The 22,813-nt window shown below is 39.0% G+C and overlaps 1 protein-coding gene across 5 annotated transcripts in view; it reads right to left on the reverse strand.

Moving 5' to 3' along the window:
* Positions 1-22,813, reverse strand: part of MAST2 (microtubule associated serine/threonine kinase 2) — a 207,100-nt gene that overhangs the window by 115,252 nt on the left and 69,035 nt on the right. For all 5 annotated transcript variants that reach the window (XM_027537403.1, XM_027537402.1, XM_027537401.1 and 2 more), the window contains one exon: positions 522-553. In XM_027537403.1, the coding sequence (XP_027393204.1) occupies positions 522-553 (32 nt within the window). The remainder of the gene's footprint in view (positions 1-521; positions 554-22,813) is intronic.

The raw sequence follows: 22,813 nt of genomic DNA on the forward strand, positions 1-22,813 counted from the left end.
TATTAGAAATTAAAATCCTGGGACAAGGATCATTAATGAATTTCCCTGGGCCCTGAAGCCAGAATGGAACAAACAGGTAAACAACAGCCTTATTCCAACCGTGATCCCAAACTTAGCCTTTGTTTGCCTCAACTTGTTGACCTCTCCCTAGTACCATTTATGGGACAGATGCAGATGTTAAGAGCTTCAATTTTAACATTCGCAAAAAGCATGACTACTAAACTCAGTAAACTCCAGAACACAAGCATAAGACTGTGATGGGTATTTAATTGGCGGCTTCCCCTCAAATGTTAGACAAAAATTGACATAAAGGAGAGGATTTGAGGTAGGGAGTGATGAGGGAGAGTGGAAGAGCTGACCTAGTGAGAGAAGTTGGCTGGTCCACCGGTTTCACTGGCCCAGAAAAGAGTCCACAGAAAAATATACTCATGAATAAGAGTTCTCTGAGTGATACTGAAAACAGTCCCTAGGAGGGATTCCTAACCAGGAGATCATAATCGCAATCATAATCATCTACTTACAAGCTGCCTCTTCTTGGAAGGCTCAGCTCCTTCTGAAAAACAAAACACAAACACAACTTAGAGAGAAAGAAGAACCCATCTCAGTCCTAAAAGTCTGTGCTCTATGTCCTAGAAGATTTATAGCATCATTTTAATAATGGCAAAAACTCACTAGCTCTAAAAAATAACATTTTCCTTTGTCTCTTAAATTTTAGTGAAATAATAAAATTTAAGCAGTCTGGCTAACTATCATCTCCTCATTCTTCCTTGCTGAAGATGTTTCACAGAACACCTGCAGCACTTTCACCACTAGATGGAACCAACAGGCCAGTGTAGGTTTCAGGTACTCACTGGGCCAGCCATCAACTGCTGATAGATTGTGAAGGATTTGTGTTAGTACTGGGTATGAGAGGAATGAAATGGAAGGTTTTTTTAATTATAAAATATTTTAAACAAATAAATTATAGAAAATACTACAATAGAGATTGATGATACACACCGCTGGCATGAGAAATAACCCCTACAATAGAAGTTGGGCCGCTGTGACATGCTTTCCAAATTTATCAAGTCCCACCTCCCACTAGTCCCACTTAACAACTATCTTAATTTTTTGTTTATCTTTTCCATATATGTCTTTATTATCTATATCCTTAATTACTAGCATTGTTTTATATATTTTTAAATTATATACTTACAACACTGCATATATTCATCAGCTCACATCAATCTACACTATAATTAGGAGACTCACCCATGTGAATATATTTCACTTTATTTCATATAGCTATAGTACAGTGGTCCAATCCATAAATTTTTATAATATTTATTTATTGATTCTCCAGTAAATGGAAACTTAATTTTCTTTCCATGTTTTTCTTCTCCAAAAAGAAAACGCTCCTACAAACATACTATACTTGTTTTGTCATCCACATGTATAAAAAGTTTCTTGGTAGTATACACTTAGCTGTGGCATGAACTGAGTCAGAAATTGTTCCCAAAATGATGATACCAATTTACCTTCCCCTCCAATCCAAATGTTCAAGCTGGATTTAGAAAAGGCAGAGGAACCAGAGATCAAATGGCCAACATCCGCCAGATCATCAAAAAAGCAACAGAGTTCCAGAAAAACATCTTTTGCTTTATTGACTATGACAAAGCCTTGGACTGTGTGGATCACAACAATCTGTGGAAAATTCTTAAAGAGATGGGAATACCAGACCACCTTACCTGCCTCCTGTGATATCTGTATGCAGATCAAGAAACAACAGTTAAAACTGGACATGGAACAACAGACTGGTTCCAAAATTGGGAAAGGAGTATGTCAAGGCTGTACATTGTCACCCTGCTTATTTAACTTACATGCAGAGTACATCATGAGGAACGCTGGGCTGGATTAAGCACAAGCTGGAATCAAGACTGTCTGAAGAAATATCAATAACCTCAGATATGGAGATGACACCACCCTCATGACAGAAAGCAAAGAACTAAAGAGCCTCTTGATGAAAGTGAAAGAGGAAAGTGAAAAAGTTGGCTTAAAACTCAACATTCAGAAAACTAAGATCATGGCATCTGGTCCCATCACTTCATGGCAAATGGATGGGGAAACAATGGAAACAGTGACAGACTTATTTTGGGGGGCTCTAAAATCACGGCAGATGGTGACTGCAGCCATGAAATTAAAAGATGCTTGCTCCTTGGAAGAAAAGCTCTGACCAACCTAGACAGCATATTAAAAAGCAGAGACATTACTTTACCAACAAAGGTCCATCTAGTCAAACCTATGGTTTTTCCAGTGGTCATGTATGGATTTGAGAGTTGGACTATAAAGAAAACTGAGCACCGAAGAAATGATGCTTTTGAGCTGTGGTGTTGCAGAAAACTCTTGAGAGTCCCTTGGACTGCAAGGAGATCCAACCAGTCCATCCTAAAGGAAATCAGTCCTGAATATTCGTTGGAAGGACTGATGCTGAAGCTGAAACTCCAATACTTTTGGACACCTGATGCGAAGAACCAACTCACTGGAAAAGACCCTGATGCTGGGGAATATAGAAGGCAGGAGGAGAAGGGGATGACAGAGGATGAGATGGTTGGATGGCATCACCAATGTGATGGACATGAGTTTGAGTAGGCTCTGGGAGTTGATGGACAGGGAAGCGTGGCGTGCTGCAGTCCACAGGGTTGCAAAGAGTCAGACACGACTGAGTGACTGAACTGAACTGAACTGAACCAACACTTTCTAAGAGTTCTCCTTTCCAAACCTATCTCCCAAACTCCCGACACTTATAATAATCAATTGCCTTCTCAACATCTCAACTCCAACTTGTCCAAAACTGAACATGTCCTCTCCACCAAAACGGGCTCCAACTACAGCCTGTTCATATCTCAGATGATGGTAATTCTTTTCTTCTGCTGTTCAGACCAAAACCCTGAGCATCTGGACTCCTCTGTTTTTAACATACACCACATCCCATCCAACAGCAATTCTTAAGTGCTTTAAATTTAAAATACAGTCAGAATACAATGATTTTTCTCTGTCTCCAAAGACAAATGCTTACACTGTCTTAAAGAAAAACCTTGGATTTAATCATGTTTCAGAAATCAGAATTGGGAACAGGTAATAGCATATACACACTCATACATATACACACACGTATAATATAAAACACCCTCAACAAAGACTAGGTCACCAACAAAACATATCACACAAATCAACATTTCTCCAGTTAAATGTATGAGGACCACAATAAATATGATAAAACTCTAGAATCTCAATTCAGGTTTGTCACCAGAAGAGCTCAAATGAGGTCATGTTTTACTGTTAAATGGGTTACAGAATCTCTTGGGTTTTGCTATTGTGATCTAAGGACTGATGGTCCTCTCCCCAGCCTCACAACTGTCTCCCAATTGGTATCCCATTCCTGCTTCTATCCTTACCTTACCCCTCCACAGTCTAGTCTCAACATAACAATGATCCTTTTAAAGGTCAGTAAGATCACAACACTCCTGCTCAAAACCCTGGAATGGCTCCCCATTTCATTCATGAATAAAAGTCAAGACCTAGCTAGATAACCCACCTCCCCTCCCCAGTATCTCTCTGACCTTCTCTCTCCAGTCCACTTGCACACCTTGATCCAGCCACACTGGACTCTATTGTTTGTCAGACACATCAAGTATTCTTCTGCCTAAAGCCTTGTGCTTACCTGTACACTCTGCCTAAAATGCTCCTCTTCCCTGGCTAACCCCTATGACCTTCAAATCTCTTGGCTCAATTTTCACCTGAGTTCTTAATGAAGCCTACTACCCTGACAGCTCTATATATTACAACTTGTTTCCCCCCCCTCACCCTCCTACTCCACTCTACTTTTATAACCTACACATCTTCAATACACCTATCACTTCTAACGTACTTGTTTATTATGTTTATTGTTCATTTTCTGTCTTTACCCACTAGAATCTAAGCTCCACGAGCACAGGGATCTTGTCTGTTTTATTTACTAATGCATCTCAATGACTTAGGACAGTGACTGGCAAGTAGTACAAGAGATGCTCAAAAAGTATTTGTCAAACAAACGATTTCACATACTCTCCAATACCTGGTATTTGTTAGACTGTTTAATTTTGTTTAATCTAATGGCTGTGATCATATCATATATGGTTTTAACTTGCATTTCCCATAATTACTAGTGAAGCTAAACAATGTTTTATATGGTTAGGTCATTAGGGTTTCCTCAACTGTGAATTACCCACTTACAGTGTTCACTTGGTATCAGTGGAGAACTGGTTCCAGAACTCCCAGCAGATAACCAAAACCTGCAGATGTTCAAGTCCCTTAGATAAAATGACACCACACATTATAGTCAGCCATCTGTATCTATGGTTGGGGGACCCATCAAGACACAGGGCCAAGTCTATATCCTTGGCCGATTTTTCTATTAGATTTTTTTTCTTATCAGGTTATAGGCATTCACCTGACATATTCTGGATACTAATTATTTGTGGACTGTTGTTCAGTAGCTAAGACGTGTCTGACTCTCTGCGACTGCAGCACTCCAGGCTTCTCTGTCCTTCACTATCTCCTGGAGTTTGCTCAAATTCATGTCCACTGATTCAGTGATGCTATCTAACTATCTCATCCTCTTCTCCTTTTGCCTTCAATCTTTCCCAACATCAGACTCTTTTCCAATGAGCTGGCTCTTCACATCAGGTAGCCAAAGTATTGGAGTTTCAGCATTCATCCTACCAATTAATATTCAAGGTTGCTTTCCTTTAGGAATGACTGGTTTGATCTCTTTATTATATTCATTGAAAATGTCCTCTTAATCTTTTTATTTTTTAATAGAGTCAAAGAATTTAATTTTTATACCATCTATTTTATCATTCTCCTTTATGTTATGTTTTTACATATAAGAAATATATCCCTGACACACAGAGCCATGAATACATTTACTTATATTTTCTTCTAAAAGATTATAGGTTTACTTTTCACACTAAGTCTGTGAATATACTTGGAACTTATTTTTACATATGGAGGGAGATAAAAATTCTCAAAATTTGTATAGTGAACATCCACATACACACCCACAATCCAAACTGTACAACTGTTAAAACTTTGTGATTATTTTCTTTGTCACATATTTAGCCATCTACCCACCTGTGTTTTTTTCTTTTCTTTTTTTTTAAATGCATCTCAAAGTAGACTATAGACATTAGCACATACTTCAGCATGTATATCATGAACTAGAATCCAGTATTTGTTTACAACTGTTTCACGATGTTGGTTTTTTTTCCATAAGGTAAACTTACAAACACTAAACTGCACAAATCTTAGGTGTATCAATCAATAAGTATAATAATTGTATACACTCAGGTAACCTAAATCCCTACCAAAGTACAGAACATTTCCATCACTCCAGAAAGTTTTATCATATATTTTCTTAGTAAATCCCCAATAAACCACTATTCCCTCACCCCAAGCAAATACAATTCCTATATTTTCACCATAGATTTTTTTTTCCAGAGCTTCATATGAATGGAATTATACAAGTATGAACCCTTTTATATAAGGCTTATTTCATTCAGCATAGTGTTCAGAAATACATCCATGTTCCTGCATGTAACAGTAGCAAATCCAATCATACTAATAGAACATATTTTATTTATCCTTTCTCCTACTAATGGACATTTGGATGCGATTCAGGTTTTAGCTACTAACACTCCTGTACAAGTCTTTCACAACAGGCATGTATCTCATTTATCTTGAGTAAATAAAAGTGTGATTGCTGGGTTATAGGATTGGTGTATGTTTAGTTTATAAGAAACTACTAGATCTTTTTCTAAAGTGATTGTATTAATACTATGTTATACTTGTATTAACAATGTATGGAGTTTCTATTGCTTCACATTCTAGCTAATATAGATTACCCTCACTAATAACATAATTGCTCTACATTCATGCCACTTACATGATATCAGTATTTTAAATTTTAACCATTCTTGTGAGTGTGTATTGGTATCTCACTGTGGGTTCAACTGACATTTTCCGGATGAATGTCAACCATGTCACGTGCTTATTAGTCATCAGTACATATTCTTGTACAAAATATTTTGCCCCCTTTATAAGTGAACTGTTTATCTTTTTACTATTGAGTAGAAGAGGTCCTCATATGTTCTAGATATAAGTCCTTTGTTAGATACTTTGATAAATATTTTCTCCCAGCCTGTGGCTGGCCTACTGGAGTCATCAATTGGTGTCTTTTTTTTTTCCCCTTGGTGGGTGGGGAGCATGCAGTTGGCAGGATCTTAATTTCCTGACCAGGGATTGAACTCATGCCCTCTGCAGTGGAGACGTAGTGTCCTAACCAATAGACCGTCAGGAAATTCCTTTAAGTGGTACCTTTATGAGCAAAAGTTTAATTTTGATGAAGGTCAACTTGCCAGTTTTCTTTTTTAAAAGTTAGTGCTCTTAGTATCTTGTCTAAGAAAATTTTGTCCATGCCAAGGACACAAAAAATATTTTCCTACATTTTATTTCCAAATACTTTATGGTTTTAGCCTTTATGCTTAGGTTCATGATCCATTTTGAATTGATGTGGGGGTAATATTTGATTATCCCCAAATTAGTATTACCCCAAATACTAATTTGGTTAGTATTTGGGGTAATACTAACCTTACATATCTAGGTTAAACTGAACTTTGTCAAATATGCCATAAGATTATCTTTGCTAATATTTTACTACTGGTTTTTACACCTATGTTCATAAGGGATAATGGCCTCCAGTTTTCTTTTACGATAATGCCTTTGTCAGATTTTGGTATCACAATTATGCCAGGCTCCTAAAACCAAGTGCAAAGTGTTCCTGCCTCTCCTCTATTTTCTGAACGAGTTTGTCTAAGACTGGTATTATTTCACTAATAAAACCATCCAGGGTCTGGAGGCTTTTATTTAGGACTTTTTGCCTCTACATTAATAAATAAAACTGGGCTATGTACTTTTTCTTCTCAAGTTGTCTTGTTGGTTTGGGCATCATGGTTATTCTATCCTCATAAAATGTGCTAGGAGAGTGTCCTCTTTCTATTTTCTGAAACAATATATGTAAAATTGGGAATATCATTCTTTGAATCTACATGACAGCTCTGGCTTTTTGAATAGTTTAAATAGGTGACACGGGGTGGATTTATTAATATATTTGGGGGCAATAACAATAAACAAGCTTCCCTGGTGGCTCAGTGGTAAAGAATCTGCCCGCCAATGTAGAAGACACCAGAGATGCAGGTTCGAACCCTGGGTCAGGAGGATCCCTTGGAGAAGGAAATGGCAACCCACTCCAATATTCTTGCCTGGGAAATCCCATGGACAGAGGAGCCTGGTGGGATTCAGTCCATGGGGTCACCAAGATTCGGACATGACTGAGCGAGAGAATGACAAACAATAAACAAAAATTCTATGAAATGCCTATGTGCCCCTCTCTGAATCACTTTTAGACAAGGAAATGAATCCATGGAAATCCATCCCTTCTCTAATCCTCACCAATCCTTGCACCTATACAAAAGCCTACATTTGCAGGATGGATGCCCAGGGCTCCAGATCAGTACTTCAGGTGCCGAGCTGTCCATAAAGACAGGCCGAAGGCAAAGTGAAACAAGGTAAGGTCTCCAATCAGATAAAAGCAGTCCAAGGAACAATGATTTCCTTAACCTCCCTTTCCCAGGGAATATTCACAGCAGGCTGAGGAGGAAAGCTGCCTAATCAGGAAATTTGGCTAAGGCAAGAAAAGCACGCATTTAGGCAAATAACCATAAATTCTCTGACTCATCATTTACTCTTAGAAAGCACGAAGTAATAACTGACAATACATTACAACCTCTGGTGAAACCTATTCCATTCAGCCTCCTCGAACCTACTAGTAGTTATCTCTGGACTCTGTATCCTTCATGATCTTTTGATTATCGCATTCTGAACACATTCAAGTTTATCCCACCATGATATAAGAAAAAAATTTCCCTTAATCACTGTATACCTCTCTTTAACAACTTAGCCTTATAAATGTTTTTTCCTCCTTCACAGTCACATTTCTTGAATGAATTATCTACATTCACTGTCTCCAACATATCGCCTCCTATTTTCTTCAACACAATGCAGATATCCCAAGACCCTAGCACCCTATTTTTCCCTCACCCTCCTTACCACCCCATTTAAGCCATTCTTGCCAGGTTACCAATGTCTTCATGTAAAACCTTCACCACATTTTTAATGTACCTTTTCTTTTCTGTGCTTGACTATTCAGCAGCATCTGACGGTATCTTTCATTCTTCTGTCTTAAATGACTTTTCTATCCATGAAACTACATTCCCCTGTTTTACCTCTTATCATTTGCAGCCTCTTCCTTCATCATTTTGCTCCTCTGTCCATGGAATTCTCCAGGCAAGAATACTGGGGTGGGTAGCCATTCCCTTCTCCAGGGGATGTTCTGGACCCAGGGGTTGAATTCGGGTCTACCTCCATTGCAGGCAGATTCTTTACCATATGAGTCACCAAGAAAGCTCCCTTTTTCTTTTTCACTCTTCACTTCTTTTCCAGACTTGACTGCTCAGTAGCATCTAACAGTATCATTCATTCTTCTGTCTTGAATGATTTTTATATCCATTAAACTACATTCCCCTGTTTTGCCTCTTATCATTTGCAGCCTCTTTCTTCAATATTTAAGATGCTTAGATGTTGATGGTCCTTAAAGCTCTCCCTGGAAACACTCCTCTCTACACATATTTTACAGATTTGTATCTTCATCCCAGACCTCTCTCCAACTATACAGTTGTATATAGTTTTACAACTATAGCTCAACTTACCTTTCTATTCAGTCTTGCCCTTTTTCTGTTTTTCATTTCAGTAATGGTACCATAAAACCCAGAGGTATTCCTGCTTCTTCACTTTCTCTGACCCTACACATCCAATTATTCATTGAGCCTTGCCAATTCTACCTCCAAAATATTTATCTTTAGTCTGTCAGTTTCACTTTACTTCCACAGTTATGTCCACTAGTCCAAGCCAGCATCATCCTGTAACACCCTCCCAAATGACTTCACTTTAGTTCTGTCCCCCTTGATTCCTAATGCCCTATTAATGCAAATATCATATAATAAGTATCTATTTTCTAAGTGATAGTGTATGAATTTAACAAAACAAATACTGCAGTCAGAAAGATCTTTTTAAAATGCAGAAATAACTAGGTGATTTCTCTTCTTAAAACTCTTCAATGGATAAAGTCTAAAGTCCTTTAGTCTAAAGTGCACAGAGGGCACTACTTAGCTGCTATTATCTTCCTTTCTATCATTATTTGCACAATTCTCAGGCTTGTTGGAGTTTTTATCTGTTAAACATGCCATACTCGCTCTCACACACACCTTTAAGGCTTCACAGCTATAGTTCTCTCTGATTGTTCCTTTGGTCTTTTTATACATTCTTGGACCTTAGCTTAAACCTCATTTCTTCTGAGAAGATTTTCCTACACACAGTTTCCTCAGCCTGCTGCTGCTGCTAAGTCTCTTCAGTCGTGTCCAACTCTGTGCGACCCCATAGATGGCAGCCCACCAGGCTCCCCCGTCTCCGGGATTCTCCAGGCAAGAACACTAGAGTGGGTTGCCATTTCCTTCTCCAATGCACGAAAGGGAAAAGTGAAAGTAAAGTCGCTCAGTCGTGTCCGACTCTTAGTGACCCCATGGACTGTAGCCCACCAGGCTCCTCCATCCATGGGATTTTCCAGGCAAGAGTACTGGAGTGGGTTGCCGTTGCATTCTCTGTTCCTCAGCCTACCTCTATTTAATTCCAACTCTTTACTGCAATTAGTTGCTTGTCTGTTTTCTATTAGACTGATTGTTAGCTGGAGAAGGAGAGATCAGTTTTGCTCACAATTGTATTACTAGTACCCAGCACAAACCTGGTTTAGTAGGTACCAAATGAACATTTGATGAATAATCAATAATCAGTAATGTAAGTGAATGCTACTTACTGTTTTATTATTACTATCATCATTATAAGGCTCACATAGGGTCTTGCTCATTGGAGTTATATTGATGGAAACTGTCAAATGCAATTATGTCAGCAAAAGAGGCTTTACTGGAAAAAGGATATGCTCTGCTATCACTTATTTACTGACTGTCTTCAGGATGGTAGCTATTCCGCTGACTGATTTTTACTGTTTTTTTCTTTAAGTTTTCAGGACGGGAAAGAGTGGAAGCCATTACCTACCAAGGAAATCCACTTTTATACCATTTATTAAGTGGCCTTAAAAGGACCATTATTCCCCAAAACAAGGTTTTTCCTCTGGCAGCAAGCATTCTGCTGGGATGCACAAAAATTTTCCCTTCCTGTATAGCAAATGTACCATTACTACTGCTCTGGGCATAATGGTGTTTTAGCTCCACTTATTCACACTTGAGTGTGGGTGTATCCTGAGGTCAAGAACCAAGGGGGAAATGAGTGTATATGGAGATATGGTATGCCTATCAAACTCTAAATTTTTCACTCCTCTTTTTTTATTAAATTCAGATGTCCTCATCCTGAGAACAGGTTCCAATGGCAGAATATTTACATTATGCAATAATATTAAGAAACATGGAAAAGAGCACAAAATTTGAATTTATGAAAATTAGGTTCATATTTTCGATAACATATAACTTGTGCCTGGAATTTTACCTACCTCTAAGGACTAGATGAGCTTCCCTAGTGGCTCAATGGTAAAGAATCCGCCTTGCCAATGCAGGAGATGTGGATTTGTTCCCTGGGTTGCAAAGATCCTATGGAGAAGGAAATGGTAACCCACTCCAGTATTTTTGCCTGGAAATCCCAAGGATAGAGGAGCTTGGAGGGCTTACAGTCCAAGGGGTTACAAAAGAGCTGGACACAACTTAGCAACTAAAAAACAACAAGGGCTAGATTTCATGCTTATAAAGGTCAAATAAAACAAGGTATACTGAAGTATTTTATTCTATAAATTTTGACACAGATGATATGTGTTGTTCTCATATGAATGTGAAGAATAGTAAAAACAGTTTGATAATCCTAACAAGATTATTTCTGCATGGTATGAAGAACTCAAGGCTGAGTCAAAAAAATATTTTAACACAATTCTACTACTTACTCTGCTCATAAATCCTGGTCAGTCATTAAACCTTTCTAAATCTAAATTTTCTTATCTGCACACCCGAGATAAAAACATCTATTTTACCTAGCTCGTAAAAGTTATTCCAAGGCTAAATAGGAAAATACATTTAAAAGCTTAAGGTTTTTTCATATAAAAAGATGCTCCATATCATATGTCATCAGGAAAATGCAAATCAAAATAATATTGAGATAGTGAATTGTCAAACTACTGAACAATTGTGCTTATTTTGCATGCTAGTAAAGTTTATGCTCAAAATCCATCAAGCTAGGCTTCAGCAGTATGTGAACCAAGAACTTCCAGAAGTACAAGGTTTGGAAAATGTAGAAGAACAAATTGCCAACATACATTGGATCATAGAGAAAGCAAGGGAATTCCAGAAAAGCATCTACTTTTGCTTCACTGACAATGCAAAAGCCTTTGATTGTGTGCTGCTGCTGCTAAGTCACTTCAGTTGTGTCCGACTCTGTGCGACCCCAGAGACGGCAGCCCACCAGGCTCCCCGGTCCCTGGGATTCTCCAGGCAAGAACACTGGAGTGGGTTGCCATTTCCTTCTCCAATGCATGAAAGTGAAAAGTGAAAGTGAAGTCGCTCAGTCGTGTCTGACTCTTAGCGACCCCATGGACTGCAGCCTACTAGGCTCCTCCATCCATGGGATTTTCCAGGCAAGAGTACTGGAGTGGGGTGCCATTGCCTTGTGGATCACAACAAATTGGAAAATTCTTAAAAAAAAAAAAAAACAGGATGGGAAAACCAAACTACCTTACCTCTCTCCTGAGAAACCTGTGTGCATCAAGAAGCAACAATTAGAACCTCACATGGAACAAGTGACCGGTTCAAAATTGGGAAAGGAGTACGACAAGGGTGCATACTGTCACCCTATTTGTTTAACTTCTATGCAGAATACATTGTATGAAATGCCAGGCTGGATGAATCACAAGCTGGAATCAAGACTGCTGGGAGAAATATTAACCTCCCGTATGCAGATACCACCACCTTAATGGCAGAAAATGAAGAGGAACTAAAATGCCTCTTGACAAGGGTGAAAGAGGAGAGTAAAAAGGCTGGCTTAAAATCAACATTGAAAAAACTAAGATCATGGCAGCCAGTCCTATCACTTCCTGGCAAACAGACGGGGAAACAATGGAAACAGTGACAGATTTCCCCTGCTTGGGCTCTAAAATCACTGCAGATGGTGACTGCATAAAGACACAGCCTAAAAGACACTTGCTCCTTGGAAGAAAAGCTATGAAAAACCTACACAAACCTAGTGTGTTAAAAAGCAAAGATACCACTTGTCAACAAAGGTCCATATAGTCAAAGCTATGGTCCATATAGTCAAAGCTATGGTTTTTCCAGTAGTCATGTACAGCTGTGGGAGCTGGACCATAGAGAAGGCAGAGGGCTGAAGAATTGATGGTTTTGAACTGTGGTACTGAAGAAGACTCTTGAGAGTCCCTTGGACAGCAAAGAGATCAAACCAGTCAATCTTAAAGGAAATCAACTCTTGAATACTCAATGGAAAGACTGATGCTGAAGCTGAAACTCCAATATTCTGGCCACTGATACAAAGAGCCAACTCACTGGAAAAGACCCTGATGCTAGGAGGGATTGAAAGCAGAAGAAGATAGCAACAGAGGATGAGATGGTTGGATGGCAAAATCAATGCAACGGACATGAACTTCAGCAAATTCTGGGAGATGGTAAGGGGCAGAGAAGCCTGGCATGCTGCAGTCCACGGGGTCACATAGAGTCAGACACAACTTGGCGAATGAACAATAACATGGATGCCAGGAGCAGGAGCTCCGCCCATGGCAAAGGTCAGAGGAAGGAGGCTCGGCATACGCAAAGGCGGGATCCAGCCTCAGGAGTCCCCCTGGAAATTCTCGAGCATCTACCCCCAAAACCAGAGTCTGCCTACTTTCTGCTTTGTGCTCTCACCTACACCTCTGACTTTACGGGGGGCTGTCCCCCACTACCTCTCTCTGAAAAAAGGAGTTAACTTACGGCTCCAGTTAATAAAGTTCCTGGGTGTGATAGTGTTTCAACCTACAAACTCCTCTGGAAGTCCTCTAGCCTGCCTGAATAGGTTTTTCCGGCCACATGTGATTGCTCAGAGCCTCCCAACTGTGAGAGGCATGAGATGTTCTAAACTGTCTAAATACAGATTCCTTTGAGCAGTTAAAAGATTGATTAGAAATTGTATTGGTGAAGGGTTTGTCACTTGTTGGGCCAATGTTTGCTGCTAAGTCTCCATATCCCTTACCTGCTGTGTCCCTGGCAGTGTATTGATTGACATAATTGGTGTAAGTAGTAGCTTTAATGTTTGTAACCTTGGACCCTTGAGTTAATTCTTTTTCTTGTTATAGCCCACCACACCCTTGCCCTATAGGAATGCAACTTTATCTAATGCTTTTGGAGGGTGGCGCCTGACTAATCACCTTTAGAGAAAAATAAGTTTTCTGAATAAAGAGTCTTAAAATGTTAACAGGCCTCCGGGCCAGAAGATGATGCAAATCACCTAAACTTATGCATATGATAAGTTTGCAGGAAGAAAGCCTGGCTTACTGCATGACTCTACACCTTCCCCCATTATCCTCTATGCATAACTTAAGGTATAAAAACTACTTTGGAAAATAAAGTGCGGGCCTTGTTCACCGAAACTTGGTCTCCCCATGTCGTTCTTTCTCTCACCTTCTGGCTGAATTATTCAGCCTCTTTTCTCCACTGAATTTCCTCACTGAGCTATCCTTATTTAACCACTCTTTATATCCTTAATTAACATTTAATTAAGCAATTGTTTCTTGATCCTTGCCGACGCCGTCCCCGCTTCGAATTCCCTGGATCCACCAGGGCTGGACCCCGGCACATGGCTTTTCTGTTAGTCATGTACGGATGTGAGAGATGGACCATAAAGAAGGCTGAGTGTCAAAGAATTTATGTTTTCGAATTGTGGTGCTGGAGAAGACTTGTGAGAGTCCTGTGGACTACAAGGACATCAAACCAGTCAATCCTAAAGGATATCAACCCTGAATATCCATTGGAAGAGCAGATGCTGAAGCGCCAATACTTTGGCCACCTGACACAAAGAGCCAACTCACTGGAAAAGATCTTGATGCTGGGGAGGATTGAAGGCAAAAGAAGAAGGCAGCAACAGAGGATGAAATGGTTAGATAGCATCACCAATTCAATGGACATGAATTTGAGCAAAATCTGGGAGATAGTGAAGGACAGAGAAGCCTGGCATGCTGCAGTTCATGGGGTCACAAAGAATAGGACATGACTTAGCAACTGAACAACAACATCACTACACACCTATATGAATGGCTAAAATCTGGAACACTGACAACACCACATGCTAGTGAGGATATGGAGCAACAGGAAATCTCATTCATTGCTGGTGGGAATGCAAACTGGTACAGCCACTTTGGAAGACAGTTTGGCAGTTCCTTATAAAACCAAACACAGTCATACCCTGGTGGTCCAGTGGCTAAGACTCCATGCTCCCAATGCAGGGGACCCAGATTCGACCCTTGGTCAGGGAACTAGATCCCACATCCTGCAACTAAGAGCGCTCATGCTGCAACTAAAGATCCTGCATGTCACAACAAAAATCAAAGATTCCACATGCAACAACTAAGACACTGATGAAAGAAATCAAAGATGACATAAACAAATGGAGAGATATTCCATGTTCCTGGGTTGGAAGAATCAATATTGTGAAAATGACTATACTACCAAATGCAATCTACAGATTCAATGCAATCCCTATCAAATTACCAATGGCATTTTTCACAGAACTATAAGCAAAACTTTTTCAATTCATATGGAAACACAAAAGACACTGAATATTCCAAGCAATCTTGAGAAAGAACAATGGAGCTGGAGGAATCAACCTTCCTGACTTCACAATACAACAAGGCTGCAGTCATCAAAACAGTATGGTACCGGCACAAAAACAGAAATACAGACCAATGGAACAAGACAGAAAGCCCAGAGACAAGCGTATGCACCTATGGGCACCTTATCTTTGACAAAGGAGGCAAGAATATACAATGGGGAAAGACGGTCTCTTCAATACATGGTGCTGGGAGAACTGGACAGCTATGTGTAGAAGAATGAAATTAGAACACTTTCTAACACTGCTGCTGCTGCTGCTAAGTCGCTTCAGTCATGTCCAACTCTGTGCGACCCCAGAGACGGCAGCCCACCAGGCTCCCCGGTCCCTGGGATTCTCCAGGCAAGAACACTGGAGTGGGTTGCCATTTCCTTCTCCAATGCATAAAGTGAAAAGCGAAAGTGAAGTCGCTCAGTCATGTCCTACTCTTCGCGACCCCATGGACTGCAGCCTACCAGGCTCCTCCATCCATGGGATTTTCCAGGCAAGAGTACTGGAGTGGGGTGCCATTGTCTTCTCCGTCCTAACACTATACATGAAATTAAAAGACGCTTACTTCTTGGAAGGAAAGTTATGACCAACCTAGATAGCATATTAAAAAGCAGAGACATTACTTTGCCAACAAAGGTCCGTCTAGTCAAGGCTATGGTTTTTCCAGTAGTCACGAATGGATGTGAGAGTTGGACTGTGAAGAAAGCTGAGTGCTGAAGAATTGATGCTTTTGAACTGTGGTGTTGGAGAAGACTCTTGAGAGTCCCTTGGACTGCAACGAGATCCAACCAGTCCATTCTAAAGAGGATCAGTCCTGGGTGTTCTTTGGAAGGAATGATGCTAAAGCTGAAACTCCAGTACTTTGGCCACCTCATGAGAAGAGTTGACTCATTGGAAAAGACTCTGATGCTGGGAGGGATTGGGGGCAGGAGGAGAGGGGACGACAGAGGATGATGGCTAGATGGTATCACTGACTCGATGGACATGAGTTTGAGTGAACTCTGGGAGTTGGTGATGGACAGGGAGGCCTGGTGTGCTGCAACTCATGGGGTCACAAAAAGTCGGACACAACTGAGTGACTGAACTGAACTGATACTATATACAAAGATAAACACAAAGTGGATTAAAGACCTAAATGTAGGATCAGAAACCATAAAACTCTTAGAGGAAAACACAGGCAGAACACTGTATGACATAAACCATAGCAAGATCCTCTATGACCCACCTCCTAGAGAAATGAAAATAAAAACAAAAATAAACAAGTGGGACCTAATTAAACTTAAAAGCTTTTGTACAGCAAAGGAAACTATAAACAAGGTGAAAAGACAACCCTCAGAATGAGAGGAGATAATAGCAATGAAACAACTGACAAAGGATTAATTTCCAAAATATAAAAACTGCTCATTCAAACTCAATACCAGAGAAACACACAACCTAATTAAAAAGTGGGCAAAAGACCTAAACAGACATTTCTCCAAAGAAGACATACAAATGGATAATAAATACATGAAAAGATGCTAAACATCGCTCATTATTAGAGAAATGCAAGTCAAAAACTACACTGAAGTATCACCTCAAACCTATCAGAATGGCCATCATCAAAAAATCTACAAACAATAAATGCTGGAAAGGGTGTGGAGAAAAGGGAATCCTCTTGCAAGGTTGATAGGAATATAAATTGATACAGACACTACAGAAGATAGTACAGAGGTTGCTTAAAAACTAGGAATTAAACTACCATATGCCCAGCAATCCCACTACTAGGTATATACCCTGAGGAAACCAAAACTGAAAAAGACACATGTTCCCCAGTGTTAACTGCAGTACTATTTACAACAGCTAGGACACAGAAGCAACCTAGATGCCCATCAACAGATGAATGGATACAGAAGCTGTGGTATATATAAACAATGGAATATTACTCAGCCATAAAAAGGAATGAATTTGAATCCATTCTGATGAGGTGGATGAACCTAGAGCCTATTATACAGAGTGAAGTAGGTCAGAAAGAGAAAAACAAGTATCAGATATTAACACATAGATATGGAATCTAGAAAGCTGGTGCTGATGAACCCATTACAGGGCAGCAATGGATACACAGATATAGAGAACAGGCATATGGTCACAGGGTGGAGGGAGGAAGGAGAGGGTGGAACAAATGGAGACAGTGACATGGAAACATATACACTACCATAGGTAAAATAGATAGCCAATGGGAATTTGCTGTATGACTCAGGGAACTCAAACCAGGGCTCTGTGACAACCTACAGGAGTGGGATGGGGTGGGAGGTTCAAGAGGGAGGGGACATATGTATACCTATGGCTGATCCCTGTTGATGTATAGCAGAAGACAATACAATATTGCAAAGTAATTATCCTTCAATTAAAAAATAAGTGATTTTTTAAAAAGCTAAAATACTCTTATTTAACCCAGCAATTGCACTCCTTCATATTTACCTGAAGGAGCTGAAAACTTATATCCACATAAAAACCTCCACATAGATGTTTAGAGCAGCTTTATTAATAATGGCTAAAACCTAGAAACAATCAAAATGTGCTTCAGTAGGTAAACAGATAAATAAACTGCAGTATAGCCAGACAATGGAATATTATTCAGCACTAAAAAGAAATGAGCTATTGAGCCATGAAAGGGCATGAAGGAAAGTTGAATGCATGTTACTAAGTGAAAGAAATCAATCTGAAAAGGCCACATACTGTATGATTACAACTATATGATGTTCTAGAAAAGGCAGAACTATGGACACAGTAAAAAGATCAATGATTGCCAGAGACTGGGGGAGAGGGAGATGAACAGGTAGATCACAGAGGATTTTTGGGGCAGTGAAAATATTCTGTGTATTATAATGACATATATATGTCATTATACATTTGTCCCAACCCACAGAATATATAACACCAACAGTGAATCCTAAAGTAAACTAAGGCCTTTGGGTGATTAAGATGAAATTGATGTAGGTTCAGCCTTGGTTAAAAAACAAACCAAAAAGTACCATTCTCGTGAATGGTATTGGTAATGGAGAAGGATATGTATGTGTGGGGGGCAAAAAATACATAAGATATATAAAAAAAAATTTAGAGTTTGATGGTCTGAATTATCATTAATAATAAGTTGCATTTTTCTAATCTGGCCCACCTCCAACAGGGTTTAAAAGCTAATGGATGAATTGCTATTCTCCAAATACTAACTCTGCTCCCAATTACAGAGTCTCTGTAATTTTTATTATCATTTTAGATCCCTCAAGTTATCATACTTTGACACTGCCTGCCAAAAATGATGTATCTCTCTTTTCTTGAACTATATTCTTAAGTGGCAAAGAAAGCTGTAATAGTAAATTCTAAAGAAATAACTAATCACTCCCTTTCACTTTTCCACAAAGCAAACTTCTAAAGGTATTACACACAAAACAAGATGGTGCTGCTTACTTGAGGAATCAGTGTCTATATGCATTACTCATTATTCACAATGACAAAACCCATAAAGTATTTCCAAAGAAAAGACAAAAGCCAAGTGTCTAAAGGCAATAACCACTACCCCCACAAGTAAATATGCAAGCCAAGAGTCACAAGGCTGGCGTTTGTCCTTTCTATCAATAGCCACCAGCATGGAGATGACTATGATCAAAGCTATCTCTGCCTAAGGCAGCTCCCAGTCAGAATCCCCTTCACATTTTCTATTTGAATTCTCACTTATATTCGTTCATTCCTCTTCTACTAAGTACCTTCCCAGAAAAGGAAATTAATAGTTCCCTGCTGGCTCAGCTGGTAAAGAATCCACCTGCAATGTGGGAGACCTGGGTTGGATCCCTGGGTTGGGAAGATCCCCTGGAGAAGGGAACGGCTACCCACTCCAGTATTCTGGCCTAGAGAATCCCAGGGACAGCGGAGCCTGGTGGGCTGCCGTCTATGAGGTCGCACAGAGTCGGACACAACTGAAGCGACTTAGCAGCAGCAATACAGTCCATGGGGTGGCAAAGAGTCAGATATGAATGAGAAACTTTCACTTTCAAGAAACATAACTCAACTTTCCACTCCATTGGAGGTGGGTAGAGGGCTGGGTTTTGGAGACAACTTCTCAGCTAACATATAAAAGCACAGGGGGGTGGAGTGCGGGGAGAGGGTATTCTCCACAATTAAAAGACTAGATATCTCTTCACAGAACTTGTAAGTAAATTCATATAGTGTGGCTCACATAAATAACACTGTTTGGAGCGACAGCAGGAGTGGAGAAAAACACTCAAGGGGCCCCTCAGAATCCACTGCTGATAACAATACCATCCTATATTTCAGTGACCAACTGGATGAAAGAAGACAAGAAATATTTTATTATTTTTTAAATTACACTATTAAATATAGAAAAAATGCATGTAAGCATACAACTCAAATTTTTGAAAACTGAACACACTAGTGTAACCAACAGCCAGGTTTTTAAAAAACGAATTATAACTCATCAGTCTAGAAGCATCTTCATGTCCCCTCTTCCAGTCACTACCTACACTCCCCAGGAAAACCACTCTTAATTCTCAACTTTATAGGTCAGTTTTGCTTTTCAGACATCTTATTTACATGGAATATAGAGTATATCCTTTTCTGCATCCAGCACTTGTGTTCAATATATGTCCAATTCAAATCTCAGAAGGCAACAAGTAAATGCAAGTGTTACAATATCTGAAGAGATAATGGCTAGAGTGTCAGTCACTCAGTGGGTGTCTGACTCTTTGTGACCCCATGGACTGTAGCCCACCAGGCTCCTCTGTCCATGGAATTCTACAGGCAGGAATACTGGAGTGGGTAGCCATTCCCTTCTCCAGGGTAACTTTCTGACCCAGGGATAGACCCCAGGTCTCCACATTGCAGGCAAATTCTTTACTGTCTGAGCTACCAGGGAAGCCCCAATAAGAAGCCTAAGACCCAAAAAGAAATACTGAACAAGAAAACTAGCAAAGGTACATAAATTTCAAAAAGTACTGTCTATATAAAATAACAACAATAAATAGAAATAACTAACTTGTAGAATTTTTAAAAAAGAACTAAAATGCTAAACAAAAAATAGCGTGTATTTTTGGAAGGGTTGATGAGAAAGAAGGAGTCTCTTTTTCAGGAGAGGGGTTAAAATCTGAATTTGTTGTAACTCACCAGTAGAGTCAGAAAAATCAAACAAGAACCCAAGCCAAAAAACTAATCAGTATTTTTAAATGGCAAAGAAGAATCAGAGCAGTAAAGCATGGACACGCAGGACATGGAATGCAAGAAACAGTATGGCAGAAACCATGTATGACAAATGTAAATGGACAAGTTTATCAGTATAGACGGGGGGAAAAAAGAAGCTACTGCAAGCCATTAGAAACAGATACACCAAAAGCAAAATGACACTGGAAAGGTTAAAACAAAGGGATAGTTGGTTTTAGAAAAACTAGTGAAACAGATCTCAAATAATACAGAAAGGAAACACATCCAACTAGTAACAGCTTATTAAAAGAAAACCAAAGAATCAAAGAAACAGAGATCTTCAAGACATTAGAAAAAGAAACGGAGGAACCTAAGAACAACAGTGGTCTTTGAGATACAAATATTGCAAACTCAAATACTTTCAGGGGCCAGTAAGGTCACATATTTCATCAAATCTCAAAAACTACTAACTGCAACAGATGCCATTATTTTAGGTATCAGTCAAAAAAAAATTAAGCAAAACAAAATAACCACTGTCAATTAAACTATAGCAAACCATCAAAAGTAACATACTGCCATTTCAGAGCTGTTAAAAAGTAAAAAGATGAGAGCCTTAAAATGATAAAATACAGTAAATGTATGAAACAACAAAATATAAAATGAAAAATGTTTGATGGTCAATTTTTCTTAAAATCTACAAAATTAGTCAAATAAAACACATCTACAGGAAGTGGTCTGCAGTCCTTCAAACTGTGATCCTGATTCACACAGGAGAATACAAGAATTTAACACAGAGATGATAAGGTGCTGTAATTTTAGAATATTATAAGATATTCTATTCATAATAACTCCATGTATAAAAATATGCACTGTTAGTGAAAGTATGTTGTTAAAAGAGTAAAGTCTAAGAAGTAGAAGAGAATTCTAAAGTTCTGAAGCTGACTCAATTTTCTGCAAAGATGTTGAAATTATCCACGATGACATTAGTACAGAAAGGAGAGAACAACACTTAAGAATGAGAAACTGTTGGAGAACATAAATGAATATGGAAAAAATAATCCAAAAAAAGTCTGTTTTGACTGTAACATAGGAGTATACTATAAAGCACAGAGCAAAAAAAGAAAGCATATAGATAAATCACTCAATTTTTAAAGGCATCCAATTTACTGACATGATGAAAATATTTAATGGTACTAAGGATTGATGAGTACAACTGCAATTTTTCTTATTTTATCAAACTTCCCACATAAAGAATAACAAAATTTAGAACACCAGGAGGAAATTATTAGGTTACATGATTATTCATGTCGCTATCATTTTAAAAATGAAATAACTTTCAAAAAGAATGTTTGAAATCTAGTTGGTTCTTAAAGATTTTTGTTTTTAAGACTAAAATCTAAACTGAATTGCATCTTGTATGATGATCATAATTTATTAGGATAGTCATAATTTTCAAAATTAAAAATCCCAAGAAAGCTCTGTGAACAATAATGCTTCCCAGTATGTATTATGCTATCATATGTTTTCCAAACAGTCAAGTACCCCTGAATGATGGCACTTGCACTTTGGAACATCAAAGGTAGAAAATCAAGAAAGAAACATTACACAGTTTTTGCCTGAAGGCGCAGCATATTCTCAATTCAAAATCTGGACTCTATACAATGATGGGCAATTACTTTGTTTGCCTTACAGGCAAATACTTACCACGTTACAGAAATGATGACACTAAGAGAGCTGACAATAAAAGTTTGTATATGGTGGCTAGTCAGGTGACCCTTCAAAGTTAAAATAACCTCCATAAAGTTGACTGGAAAATAGCACAAATAGAAAAGCACCTTCTTCCATCCACAAGGAATTGCAATCTCAAATCTCTCACACTGCAGCTGCTCCAAAAGCAGCAGTAAGATGAGAGCCAATTTTTACCATATGGAAGACCCAAACCTCAACTGCTCTTCAAGTAAAATGATGTCAGTCCGTACACAGGATGGAGGCTCCTCCAGTTTAAAAGAAAAATGCTCACATAATCTCCCAGAGGTCTAAAAGGACCCAGGGGTGCTGTAGTGTGTGAATGTGCGGGCTGAAACCACTATAGATCTTTTTTCTATTATTAATAAGTATGAAGCCAGTTGAAAAAGAAGCCACTAGCTGAGCAAGACTCAAGATCACCCAACTGTGAAACCCATCCAACCTATGGATTTCCATACTTGTGAGTCAATATATTTCTTTAATACTTCAACCACTTAGGGTCAAGTTTTCTGTTACTTTCAGTTCTGCTTATTCTGACCCATATCTGTAGCCCAGTCACTTTTACAAGCTGTTTGTCCCTGAGAAGGTACTGAGCTTCATATATCTGAAAAAGAAAGGCCAATCAGAACGCCTGCAATGCTATCATTCTCTTCCATTCTATTAATCATTCTTGCCTTTTGGACCACAACAGTCTCCTAACTGGTCTTCCTGCTGCAGCCCTTGCCTTTTACTCTCAAATGTACTAAGCAAAGTCAGACAGAGAAAGACAAATACTGTATGGTATCAGTTATATGTGGAATCTAAAAAATAATACAAATGAAAGTATACACAAAAC

The sequence above is a fragment of the Bos indicus x Bos taurus genome, chromosome 3 (assembly GCF_003369695.1).
Source record: "Bos indicus x Bos taurus breed Angus x Brahman F1 hybrid chromosome 3, Bos_hybrid_MaternalHap_v2.0, whole genome shotgun sequence".
Taxonomy (NCBI): Eukaryota; Metazoa; Chordata; class Mammalia; order Artiodactyla; family Bovidae; genus Bos; species Bos indicus x Bos taurus.